General features: G+C 40.3%; 1 protein-coding gene across 1 annotated transcript; it reads left to right on the top strand.

The window, feature by feature from the left end:
* The first annotated feature begins 1,009 nt into the window (after nucleotides 1-1,009).
* Nucleotides 1,010-11,783, top strand: LOC131126565 (cyclic AMP-responsive element-binding protein 3-like protein 3-A). The gene is made up of 9 exons (XM_058069237.2): nucleotides 1,010-1,098; nucleotides 1,364-1,643; nucleotides 3,008-3,138; nucleotides 4,370-4,474; nucleotides 4,568-4,674; nucleotides 8,798-8,866; nucleotides 11,088-11,172; nucleotides 11,456-11,549; nucleotides 11,641-11,783. The coding sequence occupies exons 1-9, from the start codon at nucleotides 1,012-1,014 to the stop codon at nucleotides 11,781-11,783; spliced, it is 1,101 nt and encodes a 366-aa protein (XP_057925220.2). The 5' UTR covers nucleotides 1,010-1,011.
* The last annotated feature ends 960 nt before the right edge of the window (nucleotides 11,784-12,743 follow it).

Raw genomic sequence — 12,743 nt, 5'->3', positions numbered from 1 at the left:
TTGTATTGTTTTTCCGGCCGATAATGATATCAGCATGCGGAATATGACTGAAAGCGTGGCTTAACCACCTAGTTCCTTCTAATACAATATCACACCTGAGGAAGGATCACTCCTGAGGCGTTTTAGCACTTTTTCAATAACTTGTATTGCATATTACAGTATTTAGTATATATCTTGTTTTGCACCAATAGTGTTTATTTGTGAAATGCATCCAGTGGCATCACGGTCTATGAAAGAAGCGCTATGTGTTCATTCATTACACAACATTACTCTGAGTAAACTGCCGCTTATAGTATATTGGTATTTGTGATGAAGCACTGGACAATATTGAATATCCAGAAGTGATAGAGTCTGTTGTGGCCTTGGGCAAAAAATTCACAGGGGGTGCTTTTGCATTGCGTCGCAGCCGCTGTAGAAATTCAGCACTCGGGGCCCCCAACCGGGGCTGGCACTTCAAGCAGTTGCCTGCCTTACCTGGCAACGCCTGTGGATGCCAGTGGGTATCAGTAAGAAAGCCAATACTTATTATACTGCGCTGTTTGCAGGGTAAATGTGGAGGCACTGTGTTCAAAGTACAGTTTTAACATTTTGTACAATTTCCTGTTAATTTAATGTGAGGCTCCACTCACTTGTTACTGTGTTATTGCGAATTGCAAAAAAACCAAAACAATTATTGCAGTATATTTCAATACATTTGTTAAAATTTGATGCAATTTTCAGTTTTTTAAGCGTTACGACTAAATTATGAATAACTGTACATATAATCCTTTTTTCTTGTACCCTTTTTTCCTCTGTCCCCACAAAAGCGACCTAAAAACAAAAAATATATACTTCTTAAAAGTGTGAAAAGAACTGTCAAACGCTAATTTGTATCTTGATGTCAAGAGGCTTCAAATCAGTGAATTCGCTTTGTCCAGTATGCAAAAACACGCAGTGAAGGTCCTGAGGTGTTTTGTTGAAGAAGTAATTGTCAAAACAGTAGCATTCGTTTTCCTCATTTCAGGTGAAGGGATGGATCTCAGAGACCTGCTATTTTGGACCAAAGATGAAACCACCAGTTGCCAAGGCAACCCGCAGTGGACCATCACAATGTATGATGTGAGTACTGGTGGTCGTTCTGAAAACAAGCACTCTTACGAGACATCATTCCAGACAGCTGGAATCTCATTAAGATGATGAGGGTCGCGTGTCCCTGAGCTGAAAGGATTCATATCAATAGGAGAGCTCAATTACAGTTTAATTGTGTTTTTTTATGTGTCTGTAATACAAGGAAATTAGCAAGTTGCTTTTCTGTGCTTGTGACTGGAAATGTAATGATTGTTTTAACGCTGCCAATTAAACATTACATTAAAATACTCCTCAGACCGTGAACCCAGGGGAAAAAGATGCAGAGGACTTTTTGCACTCCCTACTGGCTGGGAGCGAATCCTCCTCAGCACCGACTTCCCCGCTGTGGTCACCCCGCACCCCTGACAGTGACATGTGCGAGGACCACCTGGCCGACAGCCCCCAAATCCTGTCCTCTTGCACAACTTTCCCAGCCTCGGACACGCACACGCAGTCACTTCCTCACCTCCCATCGCTGCCACTTCCACTGTGCAAGCATGAAACCGGGGCAGCGTCTGATGTTTCAATTGACCTGGGTAGCACTACATCTTTACATTTACAAGAGATGATGCAATGTCAAAAGATTGTTATGAATCATCTGTGTTATTTGATTCAAGTCATAGCTCATATGTAAATTTGACTGCCGAACCCTTACACCATTGCTTATTCTTGACGTAAGTAGAATCCTTGCAGGAACTCATTGACGTATAAAAAGCCACAATTTAAAGACTACTGTAAATTATGAAAATGTATGTACAACATTATAATACAGAATAATATAATATATAATATTCATTCATTCATTTTCTACCGCTTTTCCTCACGAGGGTCGCGGGATAATATATAATAATTTAAATATTTATTTTTATTTTTGGGCGGCACGGCGGTCGAGTGGTTAGCGCGCAGACCTCACAGTTAGGAGACCAGGGTTCAATTCCACCCTCGGCCATGTCTGTGTGGAGTTTGCATGTTCTCCCCGTGTTTGCATGGGTTTTCTCCAGGGACTCCGGTTTCCTCCCACATTCCAAAAACATGCTAGGTTAATTGGTGACTCCAAATTGTCCATAGGTATGAATGTGAGTGTGAATGGTTGTTTGTCTATATGTGCCGTGTGATTGGCTGGCCACCAGTCCAGGGTGTACCCCACCTCTCGCCCAAAGACAGATGGGATAGGCTCCAGCACCCCGCGACCCTTGTGAGGAAAAAGCGGTAGAAAATGAATGAATGAATTTTTATTTTTAATGATATTTATTTTTAATTAAAATATATTTAAAATATATTTTCCTTGCATTTTACTAAAGTTTTCAATATTATCGCTACAGATGCCCCTTGCCACTTTGCGTTTCAAATTTTAGTAATTAATACTATGACAGTGTATATTGATTTATACTGTAAATCAAGCTTTTTCACCATTCAATACAGCCTATTATTAGCCGAAAAATATGCCTATTGAAGCAAGCAAGCAAGCCTAAAATTGGCTAAATGAACTGAAACATATATATGTAAATATAAAGCATTCAGAAGATGCATTGAAAGATGCTGTAAATGATATGCAGTATTCTACAGTGGTCACTAGGTGGCAGTAATGTTGCTGTAATGTCCGGCGAGACACACACACATCAGCAAATGTTAAAAACCGTATTTAGAAGGTCATAAACAGAACGTAGGAAATCCTACTAACAGAAATTCATATACCACGGTTGAGTCTGGAACCAACTAACAGTGATAAAGGAGGGATTGCTGTATTTATAGTCACTGATTAGCTGGGGCAAATTAAAGTTCTATGAGACTTATTATTCACAGAGACTTATTGTCATCACCCTCTTAGGTTACCAAATGTAGTTTCTTGCAACTTTAAGTAAAAGAGTTGAACGGTTACTTATGGCATCCATGTTGACAGGCTGGGAGTCCGGCGACCTCCAGGAGCAGCTGGGAATGGCGTACTATCTCACATCCAGTCCAAGTTCTGCAATATCGTCCAGTCAGACCGTCACAGTGAAGGATTTGCTCTTATCCAACCTGGGACAGAAAGTAAGCAAAGAAACATTTCAGTATATTCATTTTTATGTTCTAAACTTAATCTGAAATCCATGGGGACATTCTGTTTGTCAAAATTGTTTTTGTTTTCAAGTGTGAGTTATTGCCTCTCACAAAAAAAAAAAAACGTACTCGTCTGGACATTAAATAGATATAATGTGTAGGATATGTTCAGTTTTTGGTCGACTATTTCATAAAATTGAAGACTTTTTAATGTACTTTACATGCACTTTACCAGGGAGAAAGAATATAAAATAATATAATATAATAAAGTAAATAAATATAACAATATAATAAAGAATATAATATAAATACAGGAAATTCCTTCTACATATAGGAATAGTAAATTAGACAATTTTCCTTTTTCCTGATTTCGTAGTCACCACAGTGGATCTTTTGATCCGCATACTGATTTCTAGCTTGAGCACTTTTATATTCCGGATACCCTTCCTGACGAATACCAATGATGCTTACCAGTGGAGATTCATACCTGGGGGGTTTGCTCCAAAGTCCAGAATGCTAACCACCACACCACGGCGGCTCTATAGTAAATTAGACCATTAAAATTTCTAGTTTTGCCACACCAAAAAAAGCCTGGCCTGCGTACCGTACGCTACGCTAGCTTGCTCTTAGCCCTCCAAAAACTCGCTCCTCTGATTTTGGATCAATATTTACAATACAGACGGTTGTAATTATTGGATTAGATTCAGCTCCAATAACACTCCCCATCACTCATTCATTTTCTACCGCTTATCCTCACGTCTTTGGGCGAGAGGCGGGGTACACTCTGGACTGGTGGCCAGCCAATCACAGGGCACATATAGACAAACAACCATTCACACTCACATTCATACCTATGGACAATTTGGAGTCGCCAATTAACCTAGCATGTTTTTGGAATGTGGGAGGAAACCGGAATACCCGGAGAAAACCCACGCATGCACGGGGAGAACATGCAAACTCCACACAGAGATGGCCGAGGGTGGCACTCTTCACTAATTGTAATTAAAATAACTTGTTTTTACCAAAACATTTCAAATTTGAGGGGCTGAATTACAAATGTGCAAGTATTCATTGTAGAGTATTAAAATAAAACGGTCATTATAAACAATTTGTAAAAATCAAACACAAAAAAATGTTATTGAATATGAAATCTGGTTCAGTTCAGTTGAGTCTGAACATCTAAAAATATCCAGTATGTCATCCATCATTTTCAATGGCACAGATAATTCCCCAGCATCCACTGCAAGAACTCGTGCTTAATGAGGATGAGAAGAAACTTCTGGCAAAGGAAGGCGTTAACTTGCCCAGCAAATTGCCTCTCTCCAAGGTGAACCACACACACACACTTGAATATGCACGTACACCCCAAGTTACACAGCAAAACTCATCCACATCCTTCTTCTCATGTGTTTCATCCAAGCTTGAAGAGCGCATTTTGAAGAAGATCCGGCGTAAAATACGCAACAAGCGCTCAGCTCAGGAGAGCCGCAAAAAGAAGAGGGAATATGTGGATAGTCTGGAGGAAAGGTAGGAGCTCCTTCTCAGTATGACATCATTGTTGCGTAACTTGGTATAGAAAAGTGGACCTTGACCCTTGAGAATCATTATATGGTATACGCTGTAGTCATTCAGTCCACTAATGTGGTACAATGAATGTGAATGGAAAACAGAGGAGCAGATGTCCAAACACAGCATTTTATATAAACAATGTAAAAATATGTAGAAATGACTTTATTGTAAAATCCATATAGAGAGACATACGTACATTCCTATTTAAAATACCACACCGACTTCAAACTTTCCTGTACACAACTTTGATCCAATAGAGCCGTTCAAAAATGCAAAGATAATAATAATGTCCAGTTGCAAACAATGGCTGACGCTGGTTGACGTTGAAGTTGTTCTAGTAACATTTTAAAGCAGCGGTCTCAAACTTGCGGCCCACGGGCCAAATGAGGCCCGCAAGAAGCTAGTTTGAGGCCCCCACCTTGATACCAAAGTTTAATGTTGAAATGACAGCTTAAAGCTGTGTGCACACCGGACACATTAACATGATTTTGCCCCGCCCATACTGTTACCCTACCCTGTTACCCCGCCCTGTTTTGCTTTGGATTAGCAATGAAGCTAAAGGCTTATGACGCTGGGTATAAATAAATGCAGAAAATGATTTGGAATAAAAGGGAAAATACACGTCAAGATAAAGCATCTCATCAAACATGTTGTTAAAGTTACCACGCTGCTCCCAGATGGAACTGAGTATGATGCTAACTTGCTAATTGGATCAAATTATTAAGTTTCATTAATGTTCATGTTAAAGGTGAGCAGCGCAGTGTCTAATAATAAATCAAATATTTGTTGCCATTAATACAACTTCTGCTGCTGCATAGTTTTGCACCGTACTCCGTAGACGTATTTCATTCTTTTGGCCATCTTTGTCAGAAGGCTTGGTTCTGCAGCTTTAGCTATTTGACTAAAGGAGGAAAGTTTACATTTACATGTTTTTTTGACATCTCAATGACCGAGGTAGACTACAGCATTACCCAGTAATAATCAAGTTTTGGTGTTTGACCTGGAAAATATCATCAGGAAAGATAGATATGGTTGGCCGTATTGCAGCAGAATATAGATGGACGAATTAAAATGCATAAGAAAGTTGTTGATTTTGAATATTATTTTTAACAGTCATTTCTGTGATGGTTTACTTTAAAATGTTAGCAAAAATACATTTTTATTGTGGTAAGAAATGCTTGAGAGCCAGATACAGTCATCAAAAGAGCCCTACCTGGCTCCCGAGCCATAGGTTCCCTACCTCTGGTATAGCAGAAGCAAAAGCATTGAAGATAATTTTTTTATTGATTTTTTTTCCAATTTTTAATAAATGCGTTTTTTGGTTTTTTTTTTGAAAACCTGATGCGGCCCGGCTTCACCCAGAACCTAGCTCCGGTGGCCCCCAGGTAAATTGAGTTTGAGACCCCTGTTTTAAAGAATTATGATGAGTATAGAGAGGCAACGATTAATGCAATTAATCATTATCCAATAAATCGCCAACTATTTTTGGTAATCGGTTAATGGTTTCATTTAAAAATGTAAATATCCTGATTTCAGACTCAAATGTGACTTTTTTTTTTTTACATGTCCTTAGTCATCCATAAAAGCAGACCTATCATCTTTGTGTTTCTTGCCAAGTATGGGATTCATCCACTTGTGCGGAAGAACAATGCACACATTCACCGTACCATGCAGTGAACCCCAACAGTGAAACTACAAATAGCTATGGTTGTACGTGTCCAACGCAGGCCTCAAACCACATCACCATCAAACCCGTCACCGCCCCGACGCAAAACCTGCCCTTCAAGTTGATGTATTTGTTATTTCTTATCTATTTAATGGTGCTGCACGTGCCGTCTGTGCCGGTGACTCGTTGATTTGCAGTAGAGTGTTTGTGATGATTGTCAGTTGATTGTTTATACTCCCCTACTTCAATTTCGATGTCATAGAAATTCCTCTTCCTATGATTTTGGGGAGGGAAAAAGTCCATTCATGCATTCTTAAAGGGGACCTCTTATGCTGCTTTTTGGCCCTTTGTATTGAGTTAGCAAGCAGGCCTCACAGCTAGGAGACCAGGGTTCAATTCCACCCTCGGCCATCTCTGTGTGGAGTTTGCATGTTCTCCCCGTGCATGCGTGGGTTTTCTCCGGGTACTCCGGTTTCCTCCCACATTCCAAAAACATGCTAGGTTAATTGCCGACTCCAAATTATCCATAGGTATGAATATGAGTGTGAATGGTTGTTTGTCTATATGTGCCCTGTGATTGGCTGGTGAACAGTCCAGGGTGTACCCTGCCTCTTGCCCAAAAACAGCTGGGATAGGCTCCAGCACCCCTGCGAGGACAAGCGGTAGAAAATGAATGAATGTATTGAGTTATGAGACTCTTATAGAGCAGCTACACACAATAACTCGCATATAAAGCTTTCTAGATCTTCCAGACTCTGCAACTCATTGTGCAGCTTTTTCCATTGATTTCCTGTTTCTGACCCAAAAGGTCTGTTTTCATTTATTCGACCCACGGTCCGCCTTCAGGCACGCCCACTATTCTTTGGTTGGTCACACTCCCAAGCGCTCCCGAGGACTTCCGGTCCGTGTTTAGGTCCGTGTTTACTAAGTGATGGCAATCTGCAACACATATAAGAAAGTCCAGGTGGCACACTGGCATCGTTTAACACAAGAATACAACACTAACAACATTTAGAGGTCAGAAAAGTGGAAAAGGCATAATAAGGCAAGTTTAAAGGGAATAAAAATGTGTTTTTTTTTAAATCAGACACGTTGATTAATTAAAAAAAACCTGATTATTGCACCCCTAAATTCCTGTACTACTGTGTATGCTTGTAGTTGTAGGACAGAATGACATTACATAATGTCTCTATTCATTCAAAAACATGTTATATACATATCAAATGCTATACACTAAGAGTCCAGCTTGAGACAATGCAGAGTAGAATGTGTCACTCGGCATCCACAAGATGTGTAAATGTTACAAGTCACATTGCATCCACAGCAGGTGTCCAATTTAGTATACCACCTCCACCTCCACCTCACCTCTATACCTACCAATCTTTGTCACTTTCTAATCCTCTTTACTGCTATCTACCTCCCACACATGGCCATTTCTGCCCCATCACACCTCCGCAAACATCATCACAATCATATGTGTTGCATTGCATCCTATGTCTGTAATCACATGGTTCCCTATGGTGCTGCTGTGGAGCTATACAGTTCACTGTTAAATAAGACCGTTCAAATCATCTTTTAACACTTTTTGGTACCGACCTCATCTTTGGGCATCTCTGTGTGGAGTTTGCATGCGTTGGTTTTTTCCGGACACTCCGGTTTCCTCCCACATTCCAAAAACATGCTAGGTTAATTGGTGACTCCAAATTGTCCATAGGTATGAATGTGAGTGTGAATGGTTGTTTGTCTATATGTGCTCTGTGATTAGCTAGCAACCAGTCCAGGGTGTACCCTGCCTCTCGCCGCAAGTCAGCTGAGATAGGCTCCAGCATACCCCCGAGACCCTAATGATGATTGGCGGCATAGAAAATGGATGGGTACATTCTGCAGGGGTATTTTGTAAATAAAAGTGCAGAAGTAGTAACCTTCACCTTTTTTTCTTGTAATGAATGTCCCCATAAAAGCTAAATAATTACATTACACATCTCAGGTTTCTTGTTCTTCCAAATCACAGCAACTTTAAAGTTCAGAGAATTCCAAAACATCTTCATTCTGTCATCATCAAACGGATACATGAGAATTTAGAACCTTGCTGAGAAGAGTCAGCATTTATTGCTAATTAAGCCAGCCACCAGCAGAGCATATCAACAGGGTGCTCTTATCAGCGGTGTTTCTGCTCAGTCGGAGGGCCATAATGGAGGATGACTCACTGTGATGAAGAGAAACAATGGAGGCAGCAGCAGAAAGAAAGAAAGGAGTGAGGGCTGGAGTCATTGGATGACAGAAAAGGGGTGCAAGATAACACTTGGACAGATATTGGCAAGGGAGAAAAGGAGGAGAGACAATAGGATGTACAATCATGAGATTTATGATACCCTTTTCCCTCATTGTATCTGAGTTTCCCTTCTCCTTCTCTAGAATGTCTGCATGTAGCGCTCATAACCTCCAGCTGCAGAGAAAGATCCAGCAACTGGAGGAGACAAACAAGTAAGTAAAACATACCACGCCATAGTAAACATTTACAAGGTGATGACACGAGGGCACAGCACCCGAACATGTCATTGATGAAAACCTGCTGAAATAATCACTTAGACATGACCCGATATTTCCTCTTGCTCTTTGACCCCAATTAACAAATACAGTACATCACACAAATCCACATGTCATTGCATTTTAGAGGTCGGATTTTTAACATTTTTCCATAAAATGAGACAAAATAAGTGAAATACTGGTCATAACCTCTTCCTTTAATATACATGTAAACGTGTTACAGTATGTTGGTTTTGTGCTCAGAACAGTCTCCCTGCGGGTTGCAAGAAATTTTCATTTAGTCAGCCAAGTAACTTCACAAGTATTTCACTTATTTTGTCTCATTTTATGGAAAAAATTAAAAAAACCAACCTCTTAAATGCAATGAAATCCACATGTCATTGCATTTTAGAGGTTGGATTTTTACGGCAAAATTTAAAAAATCCAACCTCTAAAATGCAATGAAATCCACATGTCATTGCATTTTAGAGGTCGGATTTTTATGGATAAATGTTAAAAATCCGATTTTTATGGATAAATGTTAAAAATCCGACTTCTAAAATGCAATGAAATCCACATGTTATTGCATTTTAGAGGTTAAATTTTTATGGAAAAATGTTTAAAATCCGACCGCTAAAATGCCATGAAATCCACATGTCATTGCATTTTAGAGGTCGGATTTTAAAATTTTTTCCATAAAATGAGACAGAATAAGTGAAATACTTATGAAGTTACTTGGCTGACTGAATGAAAATTTCTTGCAACCCGCAGTCATGCCGGGAGACTGTTCTGAGCACAAAACCAACATACTGTAACATGTTTACATGTATATTAAAGGAAGAGGCTACGACACTTCCTTGTGGGTGAGAGAGAAAAGGGCATGTGCTTACCACAAACCTCGCTTTTCGAATGCCCTACTTTTCAGATGATTCGGTTGTCAACAAAATTATTTTGACAAAATGTAGCCTTGGTTTGTTCTCCCCGTGCATGCGTGGGTTTTCTCCGGGTACTCCGGCTTCCTCCCACATTCCAAAAACATGCTAGGTTAATTGGCGACTCCAAATTGTCCATAGGTATGAATGTGAGTGTGAATGGTTGTTTGTCTATATGTGCCCTGTGATTGGCTGGCAACCAGTTCCAGGGAATATCAGGAAATGTCTTGCCTTATTAATGGGGTTGGGACCATGGGGTTGTATTGTGCGTGTCCAAACCACCCAAGCACAGGCCAGAGCTAACACAGCCAGCATCTCCCCCAGCTATATTCATGTATAATTACGTATGATAGCATACTAAACAAACAAACAACAGAACAAAAAAGAAATCTATCTGAAAGCTCAATTCATATTATCTGTTCCCATCTCCATCAAACTGCAATAGACTGTTCCACGATGACAAAAGATAGAGCAGCCAGGAATTTATGTGGGCCAGCCAAGGAGGTGGCCGTAACCGATATTACACATCAAAGAGGAAGAAGTCGTGAGTTTGTGAGAAGCTAAGTGTGAAACTAAGTGTGAAACTACTTCAAATGAAGCAAAGTAACCAGAGCGGGTACAAGAAGAACCGAAGAAGTTCATTGTACTCAACATTTCCAGGTCAACCTTTTGGCAATTAGACTAGAAATTGCACATTTTTCCAAAATTGTACAAAAGTTTATGTGTGAGGTGGCACCCCTAAATCTCAATAGATTTCCTCAAAACTTTGCAAAAGACATTTTTATGTTCATTAGAAAAAAATGAAATGGCAGCCAAATTGATATTATGAATTTAAAATTTCCCATTCAAATTTGATGCACCCTAATATATATATTTTTCTATATATATATATATATATATATATACGTATATAACTATATATATATATATATATGTACTATATATATATATATATATCAACGACCCGGCACTAACTACCGCAGACTGCGGTAAAGGTTGCCAGAATCATTTGATGCTGACTATTACATCAATGTCTGTGTAATGTTCTGTTGAGGTTTTTGGCAGAGAGATGAGTTAGGATGAGTTTTAAGCAAACGTTACAGACATTTTGAAAAAAAAGGTTGAAGATGGTTCAACACGATAAGTCTGGGGTCTTTGGGGAGTGTGTCATTACAAGATTCAAGCTCTAATTCTTCATATATGTCATATTATACATATATTGTCTTGTGTTTTTTTGTTCTTGCCAGTGCTCTGTTGGAGCATCTGAGCCAGCTGCAAGCACTCCTTCCTAACAGCTCCAACAAAACAACACAAAAAGGAACCTGTCTCTTGGTGAGTTAGACAGCACTCTACATTAATTTGTCTTCTCAGAACTATTGACAACATCTAAATAACAAATGCAGCAACAGGCAAGAGAGAGCCAAAGCACATGATTAAAAAAAATCATGCCTGTGTTCCACTGTTGTTTATTTTTTTCACTCTCAATCAAGTGAAATGTTTAAACAGCACCTAGGACCACGTGTTGTGTAAAAGGTTCAGGATGCTGGACCTAATTATTGCCTTTCCTCTCCTGCATTTGCCTGCAATTTATATTCAATGTTTATATTCTGTGCAGGTTTTGCTCCTCTCTTTCTCTCTCATTATTTCCTCAAATATGAAACCGCATTCCTACAGCCAAGTCAGTCTAGGAGAGTACACAGAGACCTCAGGTGAGTACAAATACACAAACGTTGGCTAACTCGTCTCCGCAAACACTAAAAAATAACATGACGTTCCTCCCGCTCCATGTTTGTGCATCAGTGGCATCACGTTCCTTGCAGTCGTTCAACCAAGAGGTCCCTTCTACTCGTCCCCTCTTCTCGAGCTCATGGAGAAGTCGAATGGAGAAGCTTTTGAAATATCATCCCTCCATGGACGATCACAGGCCGGGCAACAACCACTGACGTCAACACGAATCCCCACGTGGAAAGACACAGCAAAGGCTTACAAGCGTGACATCCAAATGAGCAGTGTGATTGCTTTTTGGTTGCGTTTTCACACTGCAGACATTGAAGTGAAGGGCGGGGGGGCTTCAAGAGGTTCTGAGAACAGACAAACGACACAAAGCAAGTCCTGTTAGAGGTTTGCCTCTACCTTGATAAAGGTCAGATGTCACCTGCCTCATATGGTGAAGTTAAATTTAATTGAATTCTTTATGATTACAAGAGCAATGTGAGTGTGAATGGTTGTTTGTCTATATGTGCCCTGTGATTGGCTGGCGACCAATCCAGGGTGTACCCCGCCTCTCGCCCGAAGACAGCTGGGATAGGCACCAGCACCCCCCCGCGACCCTCGTGAGGAAAAGCGGAAGAAAATGAATGAATGAATGAATGATTACAAGAGGGCGGCATGGTGGTCGGCGGTCGAGTGGTTAGCGCACAGACCTCACAGCTAGGAGACCAGGGTTCAATTCCACCCTCGGCATCTCTGTGTGGAGTTTGCATGTTCTCCCCGTGCATTTTCTCCCAAGTACTCCGGTTTCCTCCCACATTCCAAAAACATGCTAGGTTAATTGGTGACTCCAAATTGTCCATAGGTATGAATGTGAGTGTGAATGGTTGTTTGTCTATATGTGCCCTGTGATTGGCTGGCGATCAGTCCAGGGTGTACCCCGCCTCTCGCCCGAAGACAGCTGGGATAGGCTCCAGCACCCCCGTGACCCTCATTAGGAAAAAGCGGTAGAAAATGAATGAATGATAAAGTGTGACAAACAAGAAATCAGGAAGGGGCAAATGCTCTCTAAGGGTGTATGGAACAAATTAATTGGATTTACATTGTCTTGGTTTCTATTTTGGTTTTTGTCTGACCTTTTGGAAGGAATTGGTAATAAAAGCCAAGGTACCACTGTATTTGTTCCTGAACGT

Source organism: Doryrhamphus excisus, linkage group LG6 (assembly GCF_037039965.1).
Source record: "Doryrhamphus excisus strain RoL-2023G ecotype Guam linkage group LG6, RoL_Dexc_Guam_v1.1, whole genome shotgun sequence".
Taxonomy (NCBI): domain Eukaryota; kingdom Metazoa; phylum Chordata; class Actinopteri; order Syngnathiformes; family Syngnathidae; genus Doryrhamphus; species Doryrhamphus excisus.
This window is presented reverse-complemented; position numbering and strand designations above follow the sequence as displayed.

What these genes read in the sequence shown, in the direction of transcription:
- LOC131126565 (XM_058069237.2), top strand. Translation starts at nt 1,012, where the DNA reads ATGGATCTCAGAGACCTGCTATTTTGGACCAAAGATGAAACCACCAGT. An exon ending in GTGGATAGTCTGGAGGAAAG is followed by an intron (nt 4,675 to 8,797) that starts GTAGGAGCTCCT and finishes CTCCTTCTCTAG; the next exon opens with AATGTCTGCATGTAGCGCTC. An exon ending in CAACTGGAGGAGACAAACAA is followed by an intron (nt 8,867 to 11,087) that starts GTAAGTAAAACA and finishes TGTTCTTGCCAG; the next exon opens with TGCTCTGTTGGAGCATCTGA.